The sequence below is a fragment of the Haliotis cracherodii genome, unplaced genomic scaffold, assembly GCF_022045235.1.
Source record: "Haliotis cracherodii isolate W230 unplaced genomic scaffold, xgHalCrac1.p SCAF_15, whole genome shotgun sequence".
Taxonomy (NCBI): Eukaryota; Metazoa; Mollusca; class Gastropoda; order Lepetellida; family Haliotidae; genus Haliotis; species Haliotis cracherodii.
Window position 1 is genome coordinate 6,051,693 of NW_027266270.1, and position 20,510 is coordinate 6,072,202.

At 41.7% G+C, this 20,510-nt stretch overlaps 1 protein-coding gene across 1 annotated transcript in view; it reads right to left on the reverse strand.

Moving 5' to 3' along the window:
* Positions 1-9,735: 9,735 nt before the first annotated feature.
* Positions 9,736-20,510, reverse strand: part of LOC139461750 (uncharacterized) — a 33,198-nt gene continuing 22,423 nt past the window's right edge. Inside the window, exon 2 of the mRNA XM_071243207.1 lies at positions 9,736-12,097. Coding sequence (XP_071099308.1) covers positions 10,089-11,915 — 1,827 coding nt within the window. The 5' untranslated portion in view covers positions 11,916-12,097 and the 3' untranslated portion in view covers positions 9,736-10,088. The remainder of the gene's footprint in view (positions 12,098-20,510) is intronic.

Consider the following 20,510-nt stretch of genomic DNA (forward strand, 5'->3'; position numbering starts at 1 on the left):
TACTATTTACAATGTCATATTAACGAGATCACCGAAAAAAGTGCACCCAAACGTGTTTTTATTTTCTTTCAAGTCTGACGTATGGCACATTTACCTTTTTCAGCTCGCATTGACGTCGAATTGTTTATTCCAGCTGATATTGATAAATGAGCACCGATATCTTAAGATATTGAGATATTTTAACATCGATCTAGATCTAGGGAGTTTAATTGTCTCTCTGGTAATTTCATAAATCGTGAAAGAATTTCACAGAATTCTAAAACGAAAATCGCAGTTAAATTGTAATATCTAAAAATCTGATATACTTTTTTAAAGAATCAACTCGAAGCATAGATGTGTGCGAATTATTTTACGCGGTTTACGGCAGTGCGGGAGCACGGGTACTGCATGGTAAGCCAGTCGTCTGCTGAAGGTCGTTGTGTGGAGTTGCGTCCCTTAGGCGTACATACCCTAAACCTGTGATCATGGGATCGAATCCCAGATTCTTCCTGGTTTGATTTCTCGGTTTGTCAGGACCATACCCGTGGGTTTCACCAAAGTGGTTCCCACGTCCGAGACCTTCATTACTTCGGGCTTTCCTTCCTCACCAAGCTGATACCCCGTGATGATGATGATGCATGATGATGCTGATGATGATGGTGATGATAGGCCATTTATATTGCGCATACTTCCAGACCACACAGGGGCATGGTCATTGCGCTATTATTACCCCGGTCACTTTATCAGTGTGCACGCAATAATCATTCTCAGCTCCCTGGGTAGTACATATATATATACAAATCAAGCTGCATGTTAGGCGTTAGGTTACCAACCAAAATAAACTCGTAAAGATCCGGGTTAGCATTTGTCTCCAGCAATCCATGGTTGTCGTAAGTGAAGCCAAGTGGTGACTAACGGGATCGGGTGGTCAGGCTTGCTGACTTGGTTGATGCATGCTAACTATTGTGTCCCTGTTGCGTGGGTCGATTCCTAATATGATGTCAATCACTGGATTGCCGGTCAAGAATCGATCGATTGACAGACAGCCACCATATGTCTGGAATGTACGTGTTGCTGAGCGGTGTTAAACAATAAACAAACAAATTCAATAAGCGCTTGGTGCGAAGCTGCTTATAACACAGTAAGCACCAATTCTCTCATAAGAGAATCAACAACTTCCATTTATGATGTAGTACTACTAATTACAGAGTATACAACTCTTCTCAGCATGTACAATATCAATTTTGTAGTTCTTCGGTTAACACTCCGGTTGCACTTTCATGTTACCATGTTCACGTTCGCTCTCCATCTTGAAATAAATTCTGTATCGATGGGGTGGCATCTCTACTCATTGGAGAACCCAGCTCATCGTTGTTCATGGCAACATAAATGGCGCACGCAGCACGTAACGTCACGTCGCAGCCCGCCCACATGTTGCACGTGATGTTTTGAGGCAGCATGACATTGCTGTACTGCCAGGGCCGGCTGTTTCTCTAGACCTCCATAAAACATACCTGATAGGATGGATCGACGCCAACGATAGGACCAACATCAGCCGGTAACGCTAGATCAGTTGTACCAATCTCTGGTTGACATTTGGAATAAAAGCGACAGACCCCTTTCCATATTCATTAAAAAACATTCTGCCAAAAGCACACTTGACTCTCGTCGCAAACACATGCAAAGGCAAGTCAATTGTTCTGAGAAAAAACAACAACATGGGAGCATATGGGTACAAGTGAAAATAGGGAATTGCATCGGACATCATCTTTGTCACTGATGCGTCAAATTTGGAAATGTCCTCCACATGGCTAAAATAAAACGTTTTTAAAGCTTTGCTGAGGCCTTGGATTTTGTAACCTTGATCAAACAACTTCTGAGCAAGAGTCGTGTGACGGTCTTTGGAATCTTGGAAGAAAGAGCATGCGCGATTGTACCTCAAGAGTTGTGAAATGTAAACACCAAAGGCTGGAACTGCTGAATTCATCCATCTTGTCATTTAATCTTAAGGGGAGTCTTTTGTCACTCTGAATCTTTATGCATAGATCTAAATATGATACATATGAGAGGATCGCACTCGTCTCCTTTATTTCAAGTCCAGGTGGGTAAATCAGTGGAAAGGAATCGGCTATTTGATGGTTATTAAACGATATTAGATCATCGATATACCTGATGCTGAATACATACACTCTTCAAAAAAAGAAACGCAAAGTTAGATTTTTAGTACATTTATTGTACCCAATAAAGTCGATATATTTCATTTAATATCATAGATATTGAAATTTGGATGAACTTTTGGAGATCGATAGTTACATGTTTTCGTTGTACAAAGGCATTGAAAATTGTTCATTGTCATATTTCACATAAGGCCACAAGGTTGCACTGAACTCAGTATCTCGTGTGACCGCCCCGGGCAGCAATCACGGCTCTGCATCTCCTCGGCACTGACCGGATAAGTGTACGAATTCTGTCCTGCGGAATTCTGCGCCATTCTGATTGAAACGCGTTGGCCAGTTGTGGGAGTGTCTGCGGCGTGTTCTGACGTTGACGTACACGTCGATCGAATTCATACCAGAGGTTTTCCATTTGGTTGAGATCTGGAGATCTCGACGGCCAGGACACGACGTTGATGATGGCATTAGGAGGGTAGTCTACCGTGACACGAGCTGTGTGCGGTGGATCGTTGTCCTGTTGAAGCAGCTTCCTCTGGCGGTCAATGATTGGAGAAAGGTGAGGCTGAAAAATGTTGAAAATTGAATGACAAATTATTGGGTTATGCTTGTCTTTTTATAGCCACTACCACGAGATATGAATGTCATAACTTGCACGTGCATTTTGCATTACTGGTTTCCTCCATAACATTTTTGAAAAGTGTGAAAACAATGCCGTCTAAGACATTGCAAATCCGCAATGGCTGCGTTTTGACGCACCGTTTATCGAACATCAGGCCACCAACATTTTCCAATAACATATATCCAATTTTTATACCGGATTTATTATGTAGTCAGGTTCAATGAACTACATATATACTACCTGTGCGTTTCATTTTTTGATGAGTGTATATATCTATAGAGCTAAAATAAAGACATTTAAATAGTCAATTTATCTGTAATAGATGGAGAGTAGCGTGCTCGCTATGTTGAGCAGACCACGACATCTGCCGGTCTCTATCGGTAAATTGTGATAAGAGGCTCTGTATTTAAGTAAAGGCATTGGTATATTGCGGGAAAGTAACACACTTTTTTCGAAAAGAGGTGAGTCTTAAATAGCGAATATAGAATAACCCCTTGGAACTAGAGAATGTATTATTTGTCCGTGATTGTATAAAATGATCTCGTAGTACAGATTCAACCTAACCATATATTCATTACAAAATTCATAAATATCCAATTTCGATTGAAGGTGTTTGGATTCTGGCATACTTCGCTAAGTACACACTGGTAAAACATTTTATTACATTAGATAACAAATATTTTTTGTTTTTATTTATAAAGTTATCAAGTTTAAGGATTTTCTTTGACTGTTCAGGCCACTCTCGCAGGTCATTTTCATTAGGATCATGGAACTGAATGTTTTGAATGAGCTGTTGCATGAAGGTATAAATGTTCTGCCAGATCGCGTAACAATACACTATTAGGTTAGGTGGCTTATGTCGGGATTCGAACCCGGGTCTTCGGCGTGACGAGCGAACGCTTTAACCACTAGGCTACCCGACCGCCCCGGTTTCGTTGGAGAAAACGTCTCCTTTCATATCTGGTTACAGGTAACTGATTATACAGTTAGCGTCTCACTATAGCTACAACGCCTAACATTTGCTCCCTATTCATACCGATGATATCTTCTCTAATTTCACGGGGCGGTCGGGTAGCCTAGTGGTTAAAGCGTTCGCTCGTCACGCCAAAGACCCGGGTTCGAATCCCCACATGGGTACAATGTGTGAAGCCCATTTCTGGTGTCCCCCTCCGTGATATTGCTGGAATATTGCTAAAAGCGGCGTAAAACCGAATTCACTCACACTCACTATAATTTCACGCCTGTCATTGAATGCTAATAAATGCCTTAGAAAATCGTAATGTCTCAGTACGTACCGAGCCATGACCGTATCCGCGGTGAATAACAGAACACAATGAGCTACAATCATTTTTGCTTTCATATTTATTAATAAGAGAAATTATAAAGGCATTTGTAAAGTTTATTATGTAGAAACTATATACATGCATACAAAGGTACTAATGGTAAGCGCAACGAGGTTTGCACGAATGGGTGCAGTATCTAAAATAACGACAAATTAAATTGTAAACATAGGAGTCATTAGATATGCGATTACTAGTATCAAACTGATTGACAACATCATACAAACTCACCCTAGTTTTTGTTTTGCAAAGTAGATAATATAAACAATAAAGAACGCATACAGTAGAATCCGATGATTGTATCTGTACAGTGTTGTAGGTATAATGCGATACATGGGACTTTAGGTACTGAACATATGCGTTATCAGGCTGGTGTCCTAGGCTGTCGAACAGTTCTACTCTGTTTCCCTTAACATAAACAGCTACCCAATGTTTACCCTTCTGCGTGACCCATTCTCTGTTGGTATGTGATATGTGTGGTAATGTATCGCGGGCGTACACACCTAGTGCATGTGTCCTTAAACTGCGATCACACCGAGTGGCGCACAGTAGCTAGGAAGAGTTCATAGCCTTATTTCACAAACACGTTTCGTGCTTGGTCAATTTCGATGATACTGTTTCTTTCACTGAGTACAATGCAACTGAGAGTCTTGGTGACTACTTGGTTTCCTACATTCTTCCTCCACAGGTCTGTTCCATCAAACAGGTTGACGTAGGCCCCTACGTCGTCTGTCTCGACCGGTCTTCCAGGAACACTGACACCATCCACAAAAAGGCTCACAGTTTTTATCATTGATGATTGAAAATTGAAACAGTTCCCTGGATAGCTATCATTGAGACTGTCACTATAGACAAAACCTACAACGTAACGATTGGCGACGTAACTAGACACGTTGTCTATGCTGTGACTCGGCTTGGTCGATGGAATGCTAGTCACCTTCACCTCTGTTTTAGTGTAAGGATAGAGAGCATTGGATTTTTGAAACAGATTGTTGTGAGCCAAAATCAAAGCTGAGTTCACCTTACAGACTTTACAGTTTACAGACTTTTAGATAGGCATCTAGGAGTTCAATATTGTAGGATTGACCGCTCTTTCCACTCATTAAACTGAAGGAAGGTGATGTTCTGTAAAACTTTAGGTTCATGTCGACACCGTTAACTAGGTGACGATTCATGTTGAACACATCCTCGTAGATGGGACCGGAAAGAGTCAGACTCTTGCTTGTTGCAATGAAGTTTCCACGCATTGATAATCCTGTATTGGTTCCCGTGATAGGATCAGTGCTTTCAATGTCGGCATTGGTCTCCCCTGCATCCTTGTAAAACAACTGCGATCTCTTCGCATCCTCTCCGTAGTAGAGTAGGGTCTTCATCATGCTCTTGTAAGCATAGTGGTTGTTTGTCGATGATACCAGTTGTCCTTGCAGGTAGTCTGCCACCTGAGACCATAAGGCTTGCATAAACAAGTTAACAGGTGCCACGTGCTCGTCTTTAGCTAGCGCCGTCTGCATGAGTGACTTTCAACTTCAGATGCAAGCGTGAGCGTTTCAGATCAATGTAATCACTTCCTGAATTCGTTACCTGAAACTCCACTGTTGAAGAATCGTTGATTTGACTCAGTGGGCGAATGTTGACAAAATAATGTTGAAATATACTGGTCTGATAAGGCGGCAGATTGAATAGCGAGAGGCTGTCGTGCACAAGTTCTTGGAAGTCCTTGTCATTTAACAGGTATGTTTGCAGTGCACATATTTTCTTGGATGTGACAATCTTCTCACCTGCGTTTTATAGCCTTGATGCGTTTTTCTTTCGCACCTGCTCACTCAACTTCGCTCTGCGATTCAGATGACACTCGTAGTGTAACTTTAGGGGCTTCCTTACGTTTGTCACTTGACACGTTATTTGAAGAAATAATGTAATTCATCTTCTGAGTTTTACCTCCAGTGACATTTGTCACTGCTCCTACCATGTGTTTCTCAAAGTACTGTTTCCATTAAGAATAGTCAGGTACATAAACGGGTAAGTGCTCCATGATAAAATGTTCAGTCTAAGAAGGGATACTGACGTAAGAGTAGTCTCGCATGAGTCTCTTCTTTAATAAATGATTCAGTTGTTCCATTACTAGCTCTTATATGTAATTCTACATTTGGCGTCTCCTTCACAGAGACAGGAATGTAAAAGGGTTTAGCGAACAAGTAACTGGGTCCATGTCTTAGATCAACACGTCTCAACAATGTGGTCTGTCTTTCACCTACCAGTGAGCTATCGCATATGTTGCATAGAATATCAACATAGGCGTCGTTCATGTCCTTAAGATCTGTCTTTCCGAAATTGAGTTCAACTAAAGAAACTACCCAAAAACCCTCAAATGTTAACCTCTGATTTAATTTTACTCTGAAGTGATATGGCGTGTTTTCTGGTAAAATATGACATTTTAGAGTCTGAGCTCTTAAGAAACAGATATTTCTCCATTACTATTTACACGTCTTTCAAACCGCTTTCTTAACATATGAATCGAAAGAATTAGGCCAACCCAACCAACGAACCAAATAGTAGATTTTCCCCTCACATGCCTTTTCTTAAGGACATTCTCCACTTTACACTTGATGTCCCCGTCTTTATTTACTTATTGCAGTTCATTAGAATAAAAAACTTCCTTTCACTACTTCTCCATGAAAGTCTTTTACACGATAAATAGGTATGCCTTGTCTACGTGTGCGATTAGCTATTCTAAACAATTCCTCAGTCCAGCGAATGTCAAGTTCTTTACTGACAGGCTTTATAAGCTATGAGATGCGAACCATGTCACCAATATTATATAGAAATATCTTTTGTTTGTTTTGAAGAATGTTAACATTGGTTTCACATAAAGATATCGCCACACCTTGATCTCGTTGGCTTTGTTCACTTGTGCTGGCGATAGATCGGGTAGAGATTGTGATTGTGATTGTGATTGTAATTATAGACAAGGTCTTGTAACACATCAATGTATCGCTTTGTGTTGCTGTGTGTCATGTAGCGTGGTAACAGCGATTTCAACGTTCTATTGAAACGTTCCACATAATTGCTTTTTATGTTTTCATTATGTGTGACGATAAGTTTTATATTGTGCTTTTTAATAAGAACTTTAAAGGCACCCTAGAATTCACGCCCACCATCTACGCGTATATTCTTAGGAACGCGACCTTCTTTTTAAGATGACTTTGAAAGCCTCCACAACAGTGTCTGGCTTTTTATTGAGAAGAGGTAGTGCCACGCGTACCTAGATAATATGTCGACGCACGTGAGAATAAATTTGACTGAGTCTATTTGCTTCGTTAAATCTAGGTCAAATTGTTTGAACAAACACAAAGGAATATGTGATACTGGTAAATTTAATACAAGCAATTTAAGTGCGTACAATGTTCACAACAAACAGTTTTATAAGGTACAATGTGATAATGTTTATCATTGTTTAAACGTACAGTCTTTCAAAGTGCAACATTTTCTTAACACGCTGTTTCAGTTCGTTGATCCACTGGGTTGTCTTGAAACTCGCATCACGATAATCCTTACACTGATATTGACATAAAATAAATGGTGACACGCAACTAACACAGGGGTCATCGTGAATGAGATGAATCCAGTTTTCAATAGCACGATCATCATTCAACTCAGAAAACCCCATTTTGACCTTCTCTTCCGACATGTTGTGACATGTATGAATATGTTCATTTTCCTCTTCAAACATGCAAGCGAAACAGAATTCGTTTGAATAACTTTTGTAAGTTCTAAGGTATAACATAAGGTGAGTAAGGATTCAATATACTGAATATAATGTACAGACTGTACTTCATCAACTACGATAGTGAGTGAGTGAGTTGGGTTTAACGCCGCTTTTAACAGTATTCCAGTTATATCACGGCGTGTCAGCTTAACGTGGGAGGAAAGCCCGAAGTGATGCAGGTCTAAGACGTTTACCACTTCGGTGAAACCCACGAGCACGGGTATGGTGCTGACAAACCTAGAAACATAATCGGGGCGAACCGGGATTCGAACCCACAATCATAGGTTTCTGGCGTGCCTAAGGGACGCAACTCTGCGCAGCGAATCGCGGCGCCTTAGACGACTGGGCCACCCGTGCCCCCCAACTACGATAGGAAGTGGACGTATTTTCTAGATAATAAAGCGTTTAGTCGACTTGCCTTCGTCATGATATTTTGTTTTTGCGTCTTCAATATATTGTTGGCGGTCTTGAAACCATTCAGATGACTGCGTCATCACAGTTTCATTGAGAAGATCGTCGGTACGATGAACAATTTTCCATGTGTAGAAATTTAACATGTTCTTCATGATTCAAAATAATCAATTCATTTCCACCAGAATGTAGCTGAGAATGTCTAACACGTTTACCAAGTCTTTTCTGTTCAAGGGGGATTGAACAGTTTAAAATTTGCTGTGCTGTTTCATTATCACTGCTTTGTGTTCATATAATATTGTTCAGCACGGTTAAATGACATATCATCAGTTATAATGCTTGTAAGATAATGCTGAGTGAAAGGAGTGAGTGAGTGAGTGAGTGAGTAGGGTTTTACGCCGCTTTTAGCAATATTCCAGCAATATCACGGCGGGGGTCACCAGAAATGGGCTTCACACATTGTACCCATGTCGGGATTCGAACCCGGGTCTTCAGCGTGACGAGCGAACGCTTTAACCACTAGGCTGCCCGACCGCCCTGACCATGTTGCGGGGATAGGTGGTGTAGTCAATGTTGAACGACCGATAGTGAGTAAATCTTAATGTCGATTGCAGTATAAGGGATGGAAAAAACAATCTTCATAACTATGAAACATGAAATATGATTGAATAATGGATAGAACATTTGAATCATAAAATCTGATTGGGTAGATATGCATTCAAACTACAAATAACATTTACAGCGATTGGTCTAAGACATGTCATTTCATAAAGTAACTTGAAGCTAGTGATTTAAGAAGCGTGAGTTTAAAAGTTTGTATCATTTTTTCGCAGATAGAAGGGATAAGACAACACATAGAAAAAATGGATCTTTACCCAGACACTGTGGGTTTCAAATCACGAACACCTGATACAGATTGGAGCAAATTTGAAACACGATTGTCTAGTTTTATACCGAACTGGCCTTTACAGATGAAACAAAAAGTTAAAGACATGGCTCATGCAGGGTTTATCTATGAAAACAGAGGAGACACCCGTTTCTGTGTTAAACGCAAGATTCACTTGGAGGGATGGACAGGTACAGATGATCCGTGGATAGAGCAGGAGAAGTGGTCTCTGGAGTGCGAAATGTTAACATTGTAGGTGTGATTGGTAAAAGAGAGGATGCGATTATGATTAAAGAAGAAGATGAGTTCACTAGCAGATGCGAGGCTAGACCTTTTTGCTGAACTACCTGACAAAAAAAGAACGAAGGTTTCAGTTTTGGACAGGGTTGAAATGGGTTTTTTTGCTGAAGCACCGCAGTCGAACTGGGATAGTGTGATTCTGTTCTAAAGTGATTGATACAGACATTACTATAATAACTAGTTAACATGAATGTTGGACTTGCAAAGTTTACTATTTTAATGATTGGTTGTCTGTTATATATATATATATATATATATATATATACATTGACGAACAAAAGGAATAGCTGTTCTATTCATTCACATGGTGTTGCGACATACAAGAAGATGCTCAGTTCATCTTGGTACAAGGTCAAGGTCATCGGGTACAAGGTCATGAGGGATGAGGGTTGATCTACTTCTATTGTTCCTTTCGAGGTCATGAGAGTTGGGTGAGGGCTGAGGGTTGACCTACTTCTATTGTTCACTATTGTTCTTGGGTATTGTTCCCTTTGTCTTCACGACGCGGCAACTTTCTACCTACTGTGATACGTATCGCAATACGGCCTTGTATGTACATTTGTGAAATGTGAAATGTCAGAAACATTATCCGATTCAACCGTCAGATAGCTGGTTAACCATTGGTCAAATACAGGTTAGGATCAGATGCCAATACCCAACACCTGACTTCATCACACCTAGCCTGAACATACTGCTCCTGCATGTTCCTTTCCTCCCAGTCAATGATTGTTACTTTCCTCCCATGAATCACATCCGCCGCTGCTGGGTAACGAGCACCATCAAGTCTCACAAACAGAACATTGTAGACTGGTACTTCTCTCCTCACAAGCCTGTCCAGAATGACGTTCACCTGGTGCTGCCACATCGGGTCCTCCACAGCAAACTCTGACACCACGATGACAAACGTCGGACACTTCTTCATCCCTGCCCCGATGCCTTCCAGTTCTGTCTGACCAGGGTGGGTGTCCCTGTTGTGTATGTAGGTAATATCACCTTTCTCTGTGATCACTGAATCAATTATCCCTACAGACCACCGGGTGTCCTCTTCACAGCACACAATATATGTACATGTTTGATTATATCTACGTGATTGTCGTGATCTCTGACGTTTAAGAAAGCACAAAGTGATATCGATACGCCAAGCACATAACACAGTGAGGAAAACCAGTATGGGGCCAAAAACAACCAACAAAATGAACACACATAATTCAATAGCTAGATTGTACAGGGACATCTCCTGAAGTGTAGATTCATTCATCGTAGTATAGCCAGCCGTAGGTTTAGCCCTACATAAAACATCAATTATCCAGTCCAGAAATGGTGATCGCGAAGGCGCTATGATATAAGACTGGGCATCCTCTATTTCTATCAGCTCAAATCTTCTTTTTTTATGTTTGAATATTCTCCGGAAATATGACACTGACAGATTTCCAAATGCCTTGGGACACATATGGATCCCAGAACGGGAAACTAATACATTGTGGGAAAACAATGGTGTATTCAGAGGGATTTCTGTAGAACTAAAATATGTCAATTCTTTTTGTCCACGGATATACCTAATATATAAATACATCAGCCACGAACCTCGGTCCTTCACTTCATCACAAACTAGTTCCAGTGGCTGCCCATTTATAGCCTTGTCAACATACATATATTCGGAGGAGGAAATATAAGAAAATCTTACATTGAAAATTCCACCTTGAGGTACCATAATTGTTTCCACCTGTGGCAAATCTTCTATAAGTATATATTCACATACAGCAGAATACAGTGTAAACTTGTTTCGAAGCTGCATCTCCCCCCTTCGCACAAGCTCCGTGGCTGTTTTATTCCGATGATTTACAACAAGTGAATATGTACCAAAGTCTCTGTGTGTAAGGAGACGTATTCTCAAAACACGTGTTCTGTATTGTGTACTGTTTCGCCAAAATATGTCATAGCGCCGGGAGTTCACCAGTTGTTCTCCATCTAATAGCCACAAAAGCTGTCCGACATTAAATGGGTACTGGCATGCCATTTCCGTGTCCTCACCTTGGAATCCCCTCAAGGTGTATATAAACTTAGTGAAGTCATCATGACGTGCAGTGTATTGTGTATGATTAAAATAGAAAAATCGCTGATGAGGTGATTCTACAATATGATGGTCCAGGACTGATATAACTCTGGGCATGACGTACCACAAAAGTAAAGAATAAACAAAAAGGAGCAAATGGAAAGTGAAGAGATATTTCGAAATCGTTGCTCTGTTGTATATGCGGGCATATGCGTTGATACCCAGACGGCAGACAAGGTTTTTTATATGGATGACCAGGAAAAGTATCGGTCTAATATCGACAAGACAAATTATGTCACAGTCAACATTGTGGACTAGGCTATAAACCAACAACAGCAGTGCACACATGTACAGATTGGTCATTCTAATCCATTTCATGACATCCATCTTAGTCAGATTGAACGAACTGAAAGTTGACGATCCACTTAGCTTAGCTGAAACACATTTTCTTCACGTTGTTGTGATCGGAGTTTTCCTCTCGTACTGGTGTTCTTCTCGCAAGTCTGGGTTGTAATCGAGGCACACGGCTTACCTGTCGAAACTGACAGGCGACAGTTCAAGGCTGTATTCTGAAAGGACAACAGAACACAAAATTTAAAACTTCTGAACATGAAACAGGGTTTTGACAGAGTGCCTGTCTACCCAGACGAGTACACAGGCGATGGCCGACTTCTCGAACGCTGAGATGGGACGACACACAACATAGCATTCACTGAGATAGGACGACACTACACATAGCATTCACTGAGATAGGACGACACTAAACATAGCATTCACTGAGATAGGACGACACTAAACATAGCATTCACTGAGATAGGACGACACACAGCATAGCACTCACTGAGATAGGACGACACACAACATAGCATTCACTGAGATAGGACGACACTAAACATAGCACTCACTGAGATAGGACGACACACAACATAGCATTCACTGAGATAGGACGACACACAACATAACATTCACTGAGATAGGACGACACACAGCATAGCATTCACTGAGATAGGACGACACACAACGTAGCATTCACTGAGATAAGACGACACACAACATAACATTCACTGAGATAGGACGACACACAACATAGCATTCACTGAGATAGGACGACACACAACATAGCATTCACTGAGATAGGACGACACACAACATAGCATTCACTGAGATAGGACGACACACAACATAACATTCACTGAGATAGGACGACACTAAACATAGCATTCACTGAGATAGGACGACACACAACATAACATTCACTGAGATAGGACGACACACAACATAGCATTCACTGAGATAGGACGACACTACACATAGCATTCACTGAGATAGGACGACACACAGCATAGCATTCACTGAGATAGGACGGCACTAAACATAGCATTCACTGAGATAGGACGACACACAACATAGCATTCACTGAGATAGGACGACACTAAACATAGCATTCACTGAGATAGGACGACACACAACATAGCATTCACTGAGATAGGACGGCACTAAACATAGCATTCACTGAGATAGGACGGCACTAAATATAGCATTCACTGAGATAGGAAGACACACAACATAGCATTCACTGAGATAGGACGACACACAACATAGCATTCACTGAGATAGGACGACACTAAACATAGCATTCACTGAGATAGGACGGCACTAAACATAGCATTCACTGAGATAGGACGGCACTAAACATAGCATTCACTGAGATAGGACGGCACTAAACATAGCATTCACTGAGATAGGACGGCACTAAACATAGCATTCACTGAGATAGGACGACACTAAACATAGCATTCACTGAGATAAGACGCCACACAACATAGCATTCACTGAGATAAGACGGCACACAACATAGCATTCACTGAGATAGGACGACACACAACATAGCATTCACTGAGATAGGACGGCACGCAACATAGCATTCACTGAGATAGGACGACACTAAACATAGCATTCACTGAGATAGGACGACACACAACATAGCATTCACTGAGATAGGATGGCACTAAACATAGCATTCACTGAGATAGGACGGCACACAACATAGCATTCACTGAGATAGGACGGCACTAAACATAGCATTCACTGAGATAGGACGACACACAACATAGCATTCACTGAGATGGGACGACACACAACATAGCATTCACTGAGATGGGACGACACACAACATAACATTCACTGAGATAGGACGGCACTAAACATAGCATTCACTGAGATAAGACGACACACAACATAACATTCACTGAGATAGGACGACACACAACATAGCATTCACTGAGATAGGACGACACACAACATAGCATTCACTGAGATAGGACGACACACAACATAGCATTCACTGAGATAGGACGACACACAACATAACATTCACTGAGATAGGACGACACTAAACATAGCATTCACTGAGATAGGACGACACACAACATAACATTCACTGAGATAGGACGACACACAACATAGCATTCACTGAGATAGGACGACACTACACATAGCATTCACTGAGATAGGACGACACACAGCATAGCATTCACTGAGATAGGACGGCACTAAACATAGCATTCACTGAGATAGGACGACACACAACATAGCATTCACTGAGATAGGACGACACTAAACATAGCATTCACTGAGATAGGACGACACACAACATAGCATTCACTGAGATAGGACGGCACTAAACATAGCATTCACTGAGATAGGACGGCACTAAATATAGCATTCACTGAGATAGGAAGACACACAACATAGCATTCACTGAGATAGGACGACACACAACATAGCATTCACTGAGATAGGACGACACTAAACATAGCATTCACTGAGATAGGACGGCACTAAACATAGCATTCACTGAGATAGGACGGCACTAAACATAGCATTCACTGAGATAGGACGGCACTAAACATAGCATTCACTGAGATAGGACGGCACTAAACATAGCATTCACTGAGATAGGACGACACTAAACATAGCATTCACTGAGATAAGACGCCACACAACATAGCATTCACTGAGATAAGACGGCACACAACATAGCATTCACTGAGATAGGACGACACACAACATAGCATTCACTGAGATAGGACGGCACGCAACATAGCATTCACTGAGATAGGACGACACTAAACATAGCATTCACTGAGATAGGACGACACACAACATAGCATTCACTGAGATAGGATGGCACTAAACATAGCATTCACTGAGATAGGACGGCACACAACATAGCATTCACTGAGATAGGACGGCACTAAACATAGCATTCACTGAGATAGGACGACACACAACATAGCATTCACTGAGATGGGACGACACACAACATAGCATTCACTGAGATGGGACGACACACAACATAACATTCACTGAGATAGGACGGCACTAAACATAGCATTCACTGAGATAGGACGGCACTAAACATACCATTCACTGAGATAGGACGACACACAACATAGCATTCACTGAGATAGGACGGCACTAAACATAGCATTCACTGAGATAGGACGACACACAACTTAGCATTCACTGAGATAGGACGACACACAACATAGCATTCACTGAGATAGGATGGCACTAAACATAGCATTCACTGAGATAGGACGGCACACAACATAGCATTCACTGAGATAGGACGGCACTAAACATAGCATTCACTGAGATAGGACGACACACAACATAGCATTCACTGAGATGGGACGACACACAACATAGCATTCACTGAGATAGGACGACACACAACATAGCATTCACTGAGATAGGACGGCACTAAACATAGCATTCACTGAGATAGGACGGCACTAAACATAGCATTCACTGAGATAGGACGACACACAACATAGCATTCACTGAGATAGGACGACACACAACATAGCATTCACTGAGATAGGACGGCACTAAATATAGCATTCACTGAGATAGGACGACACACAATATAGCATTCACTGAGATAGGACGACACACAACATAGCATTCACTGAGATAGGACGACACACAACATAGCATTCACTGAGATAGGACGGCACTAAACATAGCATTCACTGAGATAGGACGACACACAACATAGCATTCACTGAGATAGGACGGCACTAAACATAGCATTCACTGAGATAGGACGGCACTAAACATAGCATTCACTGAGATAGGACGGCACTAAACATAGCATTCACTGAGATAGGACGACACTAAACATAGCATTCACTGAGATAAGACGCCACACAACATAGCATTCACTGAGATAAGACGGCACACAACATAGCATTCACTGAGATAGGACGACACACAACATAGCATTCACTGAGATAGGACGGCACGCAACATAGCATTCACTGAGATAGGACGACACTAAACATAGCATTCACTGAGATAGGACGACACACAACATAGCATTCACTGAGATAGGATGGCACTAAACATAGCATTCACTGAGATAGGACGGCACACAACATAGCATTCACTGAGATAGGACGGCACTAAACATAGCATTCACTGAGATAGGACGACACACAACATAGCATTCACTGAGATGGGACGACACACAACATAGCATTCACTGAGATGGGACGACACACAACATAACATTCACTGAGATAGGACGGCACTAAACATAGCATTCACTGAGATAGGACGGCACTAAACATACCATTCACTGAGATAGGACGACACACAACATAGCATTCACTGAGATAGGACGGCACTAAACATAGCATTCACTGAGATAGGACGACACACAACTTAGCATTCACTGAGATAGGACGACACACAACATAGCATTCACTGAGATAGGATGGCACTAAACATAGCATTCACTGAGATAGGACGGCACACAACATAGCATTCACTGAGATAGGACGGCACTAAACATAGCATTCACTGAGATAGGACGACACACAACATAGCATTCACTGAGATGGGACGACACACAACATAGCATTCACTGAGATAGGACGACACACAACATAGCATTCACTGAGATAGGACGGCACTAAACATAGCATTCACTGAGATAGGACGGCACTAAACATAGCATTCACTGAGATAGGACGACACACAACATAGCATTCACTGAGATAGGACGGCACTAAACATAGCATTCACTGAGATAGGACGACACACAACATAGCATTCACTGAGATAGGACGACACACAACATAGCATTCACTGAGATAGGACGGCACTAAATATAGCATTCACTGAGATAGGACGACACACAATATAGCATTCACTGAGATAGGACGACACACAACATAGCATTCACTGAGATAGGACGACACACAACATAGCATTCACTGAGATAGGACGGCACTAAACATAGCATTCACTGAGATAGGACGACACACAACATAGCATTCACTGAGATAGGACGACACTAAACATAGCATTCACTGAGATAGGACGACACTAAACATAGCATTCACTGAGATAGGACGACACACAACATAGCATTCACTGAGATAGGACGACACTAAACATAGCATTCACTGAGATAGGACGACACTAAACATAGCATTCACTGAGATAGGACGGCACTAAACATAGCATTCACTGAGATAGGACGACACACAACATAGCATTCACTGAGATAGGACGACACACAACATAGCATTCACTGAGATAGGACGACACACAATATAGCATTCACTGAGATAGGACGACACTAAACATAGCATTCACTGAGATAGGACAACACACAACATAGCATTCACTGAGATAGGACGGCACTAAACATAGCATTCACTGAGATAGGACGACACTAAACATAGCATTCACTGAGATAGGACGACACACAACATAGCATTCACTGAGATAGGACGGCACTAAATATAGCATTCACTGAGATAGGACGACACTAAACATAGCATTCACTGAGATAGGACGGCACTAAACATAGCATTCACTGAGATAGGACGACACTAAACATAGCATTCACTGAGATAGGACGACACTAAATATAGCATTCACTGAGATAGGACGGCACACAACATAGCATTCACTGAGATAGGACGACACACAACAAAGCATTCACTGAGATAGGACGACACTAAATATAGCATTCACTGAGATAGGACGGCACACAACATAGCATTCACTGAGATAGGACGACACACAACAAAGCATTCACTGAGATAGGACGACACACAACATAGCATTCACTGAGATAGGACGACACACAACATAGCATTCACTGAGATAGGACGACACACAGCATAGCATTCACTGAGATAGGACGACACTAAACATAGCATTCACTGAGATAGGACGGCACTAAACATAGCATTCACTGAGATAGGACGACACACAACATAGCATTCACTGAGATAGGACGACACACAACATAGCATTCACTGAGATAGGACGGCACTAAATATAGCATTCACTGAGATAGGACGACACTAAACATAGCATTCACTGAGATAGGACGACACTAAATATAGCATTCACTGAGATAGGACGGCACACAACATAGCATTCACTGAGATAGGACGACACACAACATAGCATTCACTGAGATAGGACGACACTAAATATAGCATTCACTGAGATAGGACGGCACACAACATAGCATTCACTGAGATAGGACGACACTAAACATAGCATTCACTGAGATAGGACGACACTAAACATAGCATTCACTGAGATAGGACGACACACAACATAGCATTCACTGAGATAGGACGGCACTAAACATAGCATTCACTGAGATAGGACGGCACACAACATAGCATTCACTGAGATAGGACGACACTAAACATAGCATTCACTGAGATAGGACGGCACTAAATATAGCATTCACTGGGTGAAGACGGCACACAACATAGCATTCACTGAGATAGGACGACACTAAACATAGCATTCACTGAGATAGGACGACACTAAACATAGCATTCACTGAGATAGGACGACACTAAACATAGCATTCACTGAGATAGGACGGCACTAAACATAGCATTCACTGAGATAGGACGGCACTAAACATAGCATTCACTGAGATAGGACGACACATAACATAGCATTCACTGAGATAGGACGACACACAACATAGCATTCACTGAGATAGGACGACACACAACATAGCATTCACTGAGATAGGACGGCACTAAATATAGCATTCACTGAGATAAGACGGCACACAACATAGCATTCACTGAGATAGGACGACACACAACATAGCATTCACTGAGATAGGACGACACTAAACATAGCATTCACTGAGATAGGACGACACTAAACATAGCATTCACTGAGATAGGACGACACACAACATAGCATTCACTGAGATAGGACGACACTAAACATAGCATTCACTGAGATAGGACGACACTAAACATAGCATTCACTGAGATAGGACGGCACTAAACATAGCATTCACTGAGATAGGACGACACACAACATAGCATTCACTGAGATAGGACGACACACAACATAGCATTCACTGAGATAGGACGACACACAATATAGCATTCACTGAGATAGGACGACACTAAACATAGCATTCACTGAGATAGGACGACACACAACATAGCATTCACTGAGATAGGACGGCACTAAACATAGCATTCACTGAGATAGGACGACACTAAACATAGCATTCACTGAGATAGGACGACACACAACATAGCATTCACTGAGATAGGACGGCACTAAATATAGCATTCACTGAGATAGGACGACACTAAACATAGCATTCACTGAGATAGGACGGCACTAAACATAGCATTCACTGAGATAGGACGACACTAAACATAGCATTCACTGAGATAGGACGACACTAAATATAGCATTCACTGAGATAGGACGGCACACAACATAGCATTCACTGAGATAGGACGACACACAACAAAGCATTCACTGAGATAGGACGACACTAAATATAGCATTCACTGAGATAGGACGGCACACAACATAGTATTCACTGAGATAGGACGACACACAACAAAGCATTCACTGAGATAGGACGACACACAACATAGCATTCACTGAGATAGGACGACACACAACATAGCATTCACTGAGATAGGACGACACACAACATAGCATTCACTGAGATAGGACGACACTAAACATAGCATTCACTGAGATAGGACGGCACTAAACATAGCATTCACTGAGATAGGACGACACACAACATAGCATTCACTGAGATAGGACGACACACAACATAGCATTCACTGAGATAGGACGGCACTAAATATAGCATTCACTGAGATAGGACGACACTAAACATAGCATTCACTGAGATAGGACGACACTAAATATAGCATTCACTGAGATAGGACGGCACACAACATAGCATTCACTGAGATAGGACGACACACAACATAGCATTCACTGAGATAGGACGACACTAAATATAGCATTCACTGAGATAGGACGGCACTAAACATAGCATTCACTGAGATAGGACGACACTAAACATAGCATTCACTGAGATAGGACGACACTAAACATAGCATTCACTGAGATAGGACGACACACAACATAGCATTCACTGAGATAGGACGGCACTAAACATAGCATTCACTGAGATAGGACGGCACACAACATAGCATTCACTGAGATAGGACGACACTAAACATAGCATTCACTGAGATAGGACGGCACTAAATATAGCATTCACTGGGAGAAGACGGCACACAACATAGCATTCACTGAGATAGGACGACACTAAACATAGCATTCACTGAGATAGGACGACACTAAACATAGCATTCACTGAGATAGGACGACACTAAACATAGCATTCACTGAGATAGGACGGCACTAAACATAGCATTCACTGAGATAGGACGGCACTAAACATAGCATTCACTGAGATAGGACGACACACAACATAGCATTCACTGAGATAGGACGACACACAACATAGCATTCACTGAGATAGGACGACACACAACATAGCATTCACTGAGATAGGACGGCACTAAATATAGCATTCACTGAGATAAGACGGCACACAACATAGCATTCACTGAGATAGGACGA